General features: G+C 34.5%; 2 protein-coding genes across 2 annotated transcripts in view; both read right to left on the bottom strand.

Annotated features, from left to right (window-relative positions):
* HELRODRAFT_166533 (hypothetical protein) overlaps positions 1–882 on the bottom strand; it is a gene marked incomplete at both ends in the record, with an annotated part of 2989 nt that extends 2107 nt beyond the window's left edge. Inside the window, one exon of the mRNA XM_009011772.1 lies at positions 818–882. Coding sequence (XP_009010020.1) covers positions 818–882 — 65 coding nt within the window. The remainder of the gene's footprint in view (positions 1–817) is intronic.
* Positions 883–2186: 1304 nt separating this feature from the next.
* Positions 2187–7373, bottom strand: HELRODRAFT_166532 (hypothetical protein; the record flags this gene model as incomplete). Its single annotated transcript, XM_009011771.1, has 4 exons — positions 2187–2234; positions 3263–3699; positions 4300–4417; positions 6717–7373. 4 exons carry the CDS (start codon positions 7371–7373, stop codon positions 2187–2189), a joined length of 1260 nt encoding a protein of 419 aa, XP_009010019.1.
* Between the last annotated feature and the right edge of the window lie 604 nt (positions 7374–7977).

Raw genomic sequence — 7977 nt, 5'->3', positions numbered from 1 at the left:
GCCTACACCTATGTTTAGGTATACCGAATCGATCGTCTACATTACTTTCATTAATTATGCCGATGGTTTTTGGCGTGATTGTTTTATTAACATTTGTATGTTTGTTTGTATGTTCGTTAGTATGTACTTTTGTATGTTCGTAAGTATGTGCGTTTGTATGCGGGTTTGTATGCATGCTTGTATGTGAGTCTGGGTGTTTATATTTGCCTGGGATTGTGTTTTTGTAAATGTTTGAAGGATTGTTGGTTTGTATTTTTGTATGGGTGTTTGTATGTATGTTTGTGTGTATGTTTGTATGTATGTTTGTATGTATGTTTGTGTGTATGTTTGTATGTTTATTTTTATGTATGTTTGTATGTTTCTTTGTTGTAGATTTTGTATAATTTACGTCTAGATTATATTTTTCATCACCATGTGTTATGAAATTTTTATTTTCAATATTTAGTTTTCCCTTCCCTGAACCTTCATCCGCCATTGATATTGCGCTGTCTTTTTTCGTATTTGTGATTAAAAGATTGTTGCTGAATATTTTATTCCTGTTGTAGAAGTAGTAGTAGTTGTTGTTGTTGTTGTAGTTTTTGTTGATGCTTTTGTCGTATAGACTGCTGATGACGTCATTACTAAGGTTAGCAACAGTTTTATAGTTGGCAACATTGTTGTAATCATTGTTATTATTGTTAACAGAATTATTTTTGTTGTTGTTGTTAATGTTTTTGTTTGAGCAGTAAATTGTTTTTTCATAGTTATATGATATATCTTTATCATTATCATCGTCATCATTATTATAATTATTGATTTTATTATCATTAGTATTAACATTATTATCATCATTAGCAGCTGCCACAACAGGAGCAGCAGCAGAAGCAGCAGTAGCGGCGTCATCTTCATCTAATGTGTTAAATGTCGTCATAATTTTTGCGGCCATCAAATTCTTTTTAATTTCATTTGACGATGACGTCATCGTCTTATGGTCAACCGGAAATGAATGACGATGGGGAGAACTTGCGATCTACAAAATGAAATAATGAAACTGTGCATCATCACACACACACACACACACGCACACACACGCACGCACACACACAAACACGCACACACACACACACGCACGCACACACACACACTTATACACTCCAATGAATGAGTGTGTTTGCATGAATGTGTATAAATATTTAAGTAAGAGTGTATGTACATTGGAAGTGAAAAGAAGACTGTAACGTGTTTGCGTATGTGAGAGAGATAAAGAGTGTGCGAGAGAGAGAAAGAGAGAAAAAAAGAGAAAGAAAGAGAAAGTGAGAGAAAGTGAGATAGTGCTTGTATGAGTGTGGACCTGCATCCTATTTTTATAAAATTTCCCACGTGTCTACACTTTTAATAAAAAAAACATCAGGGTAGTTGGTATTTTTTTCATTCGAGGAAAGCTTTTTCACAAGTTTCCAGAAAAAAATTCTTTGATGAATTTTTGATTTGCTAGCAGATGTGTTATTCCAGTTTTCCAACAATTTTTTTCTATACTGTATACTGACCAAACCACAAAAGTATCAACAGAAAGAAAGAAAGAAAGAAAGATGGAAAGATAGAGAAGTTGAAAAATTATAGAAAAATACATGTATATGTATATATTAATACACGTATATTGATAGATGAATGAATGGATAAATAGATGGATTGATGAATGACTGGATGAATAGATGGACAGATAGCAAATTAAGAAAGAGCGAGATTGATAAAAAGAAGAAGATAGAAAGATTGTAAAAGAAAGAGGAGGAAATGAATAAGGCGAAGATAATGTAAAACAAAGAGATTACAGAACGAACCGCTTGCATATTGAACAAAAGGATTTTTCCATCAATTATATTATCGTCCGTGTTTGTACTATTTTGTCTATGTTGCTGTTATTTATGCTGTTGTTGTTTATGCTGTTGTTGTCTATGCTGTTGTTGTCTATGCTGTTGTTGTCTATGCTGTTGTTGTCTATGCTGTTGAGTGTCTATGCTATTGTGCTTATACTGGTTTTTGTTGCTATTGTTGTTGAAATTGTTTTTGATGTTGTTGAAATTATTGTTGATGTTGTTGAAATTATTGTTGATGTTGTCAAAATTATTGTTGATGTTGTTGAAATTGTTGTTTATTTTGTTGCACTTTCATGATAGTTATTTGAGTTTTAAAATTCATCCCATTGTGGCCTAGGCCATAGTTAGGCACTGTAAATCAAAGTTGGCCGACCAGGAAGACTTTTTTTATTATGATTTTTATTGTTTTTTTCTATTTTTTAACCGAAATTAATATTATTTAATTTAATAATTTGTTAAAATTTATTGATGACTTATTATTTTTCGTAGGAGAATTTTATTTATTTTAATATTTTAATTATTCTATATTAAAATTGTGAGCATTAAATTTAATAACACGCGGAATAAACATGTTGGTAAATTGGCAATAGTTACAAAAATAAAAATGAACAAACATGAAAACAAAAAAATAAGCAAACCAAAAACAGACAAACAAAACAAATACCCAACAAACTAACAAACAACAGAAAATTGAGGATAATATCACCCATCATTAATCATAGCGTTCAACAATTAATCAATCTTACAAATGCAAATACAACATCAACAACAACAACCGCAGCAACAACAACAACAGAGCAACATTAACAGCAACAACAAAAACGTCAGCAAAACAACAACAACAATGACAAATACACAACTTCTTAGCGATAGACCGCAAATTATTGTTGCTGGCACAACAATGCCTTTTTTTATTATCTTTTTTCTATTTATTACTTGTTATTAATATTATTTCTTCGGTTATTATCATTTCTTTGGTGTTATCATTAATTTCTCTTTGCTGTCTTTATTATTTATAGTTTCTTTTGTTGTTTTTTTTTGGGTGCAACATCGTCTGCCAAAAAAAAAACAACTCAATATTCATAATTGACAGACGATGAAAAGGTATGAAAATAATATTTGTGATTACGATGATGATGACGACGACGACGATGATGATGATGATAACGATAATGATGATAACAATGACGACGATGATGATGATTGAGTGATAGATAAAAAAAATACGTATTCATTTATTAAAGCTAATTACTTAACACACCTGGATGTATTTACTTTACGTTATAAAGCGCTGTTTGACACACACGCACCTACACACACACTCACCCACCCACCCACACACACACACACACACACACACACACACACACACAGACACACACACACACGCGCAAATGTAAAATCCTAACTTTAATTGGCGGTGCATGTCTCTTTAATCTGCTATCATCACCATCAGCATGATTACCATCATTGATGTCATCTTTAATGTTATCACCTCTATATCCAGCCAAATCACTTATTATATTCGGTTTCTTATCATCATTCGCATCATCATCTGCAATACCGATACGAATCTTATCACCACTAATAGGATCACTACTACTTCCATTAGTATCACTACCATAACCCACGTAACGATTTATATCGCCGTTACCAAAGTGATAAAGACCGGCCGAAGTTGTATTCGAACCCGGGTCCTCGGGGTTGAGAAATGCAAAGTCAAGGGGGTCGAAACTCGTATCGAGGAAAATTTCGCAGGGCACCTGACTGTTGTGGTAGTAGAAAAAGCGGGGGAGGTTGACGAGGGTCGAGCCTAGAAGGATGCATACCACTGCTATTCTCGTTCCTGATGATGATGATGGTGGTGGTGGTGGTGATGATAATGATGGTGATGCTGATGATGATGATGATGATGATGACGACGACAACGACGATAATGACGGTAATACTATTACAACCCTTACTACTATTACTAAAACTACTACAACTACTACTACTACTACCACCACCACTACTACTACTACTACTAGTACTACCACCGCTACTACTACTACTACTACTACTACTACTACTACTACTACTAATAATAATAATAATAATAATACACGTTTTTGACCTTTTTTGTTAAATAAACTCATTATAAATTCAACTGAAATGAATTGAACTGAATAATAATAATAATAATAATAATAATAATAATAATAATAATAATAATAATAACTTTTCAAACTGATATACCCCTGGCTACTACTACAACTACAACTACTACTACTACTACTAGTACTACTACTACTACTACTAATAATAATAATAATAATAATAATAATAATAATAAGAATAATAATATTAAAAATAATAATAATGACACTTCAGACTGATGTACCCCCTGGCTACTACTAACACTACTAATAATAATAACAACAAAAATAATAATAATAATAATAACCCTTCAGACTGATGTACCCCCTGGCGTGTAGGGGTCTGCAGATGGCGAAGTACCTCCCGACGGCCATGTTGACCGTTAGCCACGTGCTCGTTAGCTGCAGGACGTTCAAGATGCCCTCCTGGTAATGATGATGATGATAGGGGTGGTGTGGTGACTGGTGGGTTGATGGTGGTGTGGTGGTGGTGAATTGTTGACTGGTGTGGTGAGGGTGGTGACTGGTGGGTTGATGGTGGTGTGGTGGTGGTGAATTATTGACTGGTGTGGTGAGGGTGGTGACTGGTGGGTTGATGGTGGTGTGGTGGTGGTGAATTATTGACTGGTGTGGTGAGGGTGGTGACTGGTGGGTTGATGGTGGTGTGGTGGTGGTGAATTATTGACTGGTGTGGTGAGGGTGGTGACTGGTGGGTTGATGGTGGTGTGGTGGTGGTGAATTATTGACTGGTGTGGTGAGGGTGGTGACTGGTGGGTTGATGGTGGTGTGGTGGTGGTGAATTATTGACTGGTGTGGTGAGGGTGGTGACTGGTGGGTTGATGGTGGTGTGGTGGTGGTGATGAATTGATGACAGTAAGTTAATTTTTAAAGTTAAAAATTAATGTTTAAAGTTATCCTTCTGATGATGATGATGATGGTGATGGTGGTGATTGTGATGATGATGTTTTAATGATGATGATGATGATGATGACAGCAGCAGCAACAAAAGTGACGATGAGGACTGTCAACGATAATAAAGATGATGATGATGACGAACATGATGAAGATGATGCGAGAACAATGGAAAAAAATAATGATTAATAATAATAATAAAACAATTAAAATGAAACCATCATAAGAATAATAATAATAGTAATAACAAGAAGAAGAGGAAGAAGATTAAGAGGAAGAAGATTAAGAGGAAGAAGAAGAATAGGAAAAAGAAGAGGAAGAAGAAGAAGAAGAAGAAGAAGAAAAAGGAAGGATTGTACCATGCAATGAGCCAGAGATTGTGATGTGAATTTTTAGGCAGCTGACATTAACGAGGAAGAAAATTATATAAATTATGATGAAATAATTATTTTTGATTATTTATAATTATAGTTATTATTATTATTGTTGTTGTTAGCGTACGAGTGAAAATATTCATTTGTTGTTTTGTTTATAATTATTGTTACCATTGTTATTTAGTGTTATTATTATTATTATTTTCATTATCATTATTATTATTAATGTTATTCCATCATTTTTAATCACCATTTTTCTATTGGCGTCTTGAAAATTGTAAACAAACAATCGACTTCCGGCAATTTACGTCATCATCATCGTCGTCATCATCATCATCGTTCTGGTCGTCGTCATCATCATCGTCATCATCAACAAGCAACAACATCGTCATCATTATCATCATCATCATCATCAACAACAACATCGTCGTCTTCATCATCATCATCCTCATCATTGGAGTTGTCATCATTTGGACGGTGCAGTTATTAGCTTTGCCATCATATTTTTGGTTGTCTAACTTGATATACGCTACTGGCATATCATCATCGTCGTCGTCATCATCATCGTCATCTTCAGCGTCATCGTCGTCGTCGTCGTCATCATCATCATCATTATCATCATCCTCTTCGTTATCCTCTTCATCATCATCGTCTTTGTCATCATCATCATCCTCATCATCATCATCGAAGTGTCCAGGGCATAAATATGATGAATATTATTTTAATTTTATTATTATAATAGAAAATAATATTATGCAGATGTTGCAGATCCTCATCATTACTATAACCTTTCAAAAGATGTTCACGCATCGCTGACTGGTTAGATGATTGGTTGGCTGGTTTTTGTTGATCCGAGGGTCCCGGGTTCAAATCCATTCCTTTCTTTATATTATTTTTTTCATGAATTTTAAGACGCCGCATGTGATTTGATGTTTCCTTAGGGAGTTAGTTCTGTTATCGTCATCGTCATCATCGTCATCGTCATATTTTTATATATAGCACCCATTTTAAAGATAAAACGCTTCAAACACGCGCCAATATTTAAATTTATTTCTCTTTCAAATTGAAATTTTTTTTTCTAGTTTCCGAAGAGGAAGAGCGCGCTACATAAATTCAAATTTGAGAGCGCCATGTTATTGATGTGAATGACGCCACTTCTAATCCTCCGAGTCGTTTGTATTGAATGGAGGTAGTTGTTGAGAATCTCATTTAAATGTCTGCTGCTAAAATGTTGTTGCCGATGTGGATGTTGTTGTTGTTGTTGGTGGTGGTGCCGGTTGTGGTGTGGTGACTGTGGTTAGGATATTTAGTTGTAGCAAAATAACATAAAGAACAAACGACAACATCAACAACAATATACAATCACTACCAACCAGCCAATCAACCAACCAATTACCCAACCAACCAACCAACCAAGCAAAAGTCAAACAAACACAAACCTGATAATTATTGAAATACAGACTTAACTTCCATTCCCAGGGCATATAAACTGATTCAGTCGTCACACAGCAGCCGATGAAATAAACCAAGCAGAACAGCAGATCGCTGGTGGCTAGCGACACCAAACCAACGTTCACACTCTTTTCCATGCTATCCATACAATTCAGGATCTGTTTCCTGGTTAAGACGAAGATGTTCAGCACATTCCCTGCTACTCCGAATAAACACAGACAGATGGCAACCAAATTGAATATGTCGGGCAAACGTGGTTTCGTTGGAATCGGTGTCAGTGGTGATGGTGAAAATGACAAGAATGATGAGGATGATAAGAATGATGATGGTGATAAGAGTGATGATGGTGATAAGAATGATGATGGTGAAGATGATGTTGGAAATGATGATTGTAGAGACGATGATGGTGACTGTGGCGCGAATAAGGTGTTGTTGAAAGTATCGTTGAAAAAATATTGCAATTCTGTTGACGAGTTTGCGAAACTGTTGATGTAATGTTGTTGTTGTTGTTGCTGTTGTTGTTGTTGTCGTTGTAGAAAGATTTGTTGTTCTATAAAATGATGTTGCAGCATGGGAGGTCCCTGGTTGAACTGGTCGAATCGTTGGCTGATGTTTCGAAGATATTCATTACAGTCTACCGCCATTTTGAGTTTTGTTGTTGTTGATGTTGTTGCTGTTGTTGATGTTGTCAAAACTTTGTTGTTGTTGTCGGTGCTAATGTTGTTGATGTTGTAGAAATTTCGTTATTGTTGGTGGAGGAAAATTATTATTATTACTATTATCATTAAAGTTATTATTATTATTATTTGTTGTTGTTATTGTTGGTGGTGGTGTTGTTGTTTATGATGTCGTTGTTGTGGTTGTTGTTGTTGCAGTCACGGTTTATTTATACCCTGTTAGATTTATTTAAATTCCATTAAAAACTTTTTTTAATGTTTAGTCCGTTAACCTAACAATAGCAATTATTTACAAGTTTTTTTCATTTTGCAAAAAAAAGAAAAAAAAGAAAACAAAAAAAATCTTAAAAATTTTTGCACACGCCAATCTGGCCATTAATTAGCATCTTTTCTGATTCCCAACTTAATTTGAATAAAAAAAAATACATTTTAAAACTCAACGATAAAAAAAATCTTTTGTTGCATGATAATTTTCTTTTCAAAAGGTATTTATACAATTGTTTTTCAATGTTTATCATATTCACCGCCACATTATCATCACACATCATCATCATCACCACACCATCACCAC

Source organism: Helobdella robusta (genome assembly GCF_000326865.2).
Source record: "Helobdella robusta unplaced genomic scaffold HELROscaffold_10, whole genome shotgun sequence".
In the NCBI taxonomy this organism is placed as follows: Eukaryota; Metazoa; Annelida; class Clitellata; order Rhynchobdellida; family Glossiphoniidae; genus Helobdella; species Helobdella robusta.
This window is presented reverse-complemented; position numbering and strand designations above follow the sequence as displayed.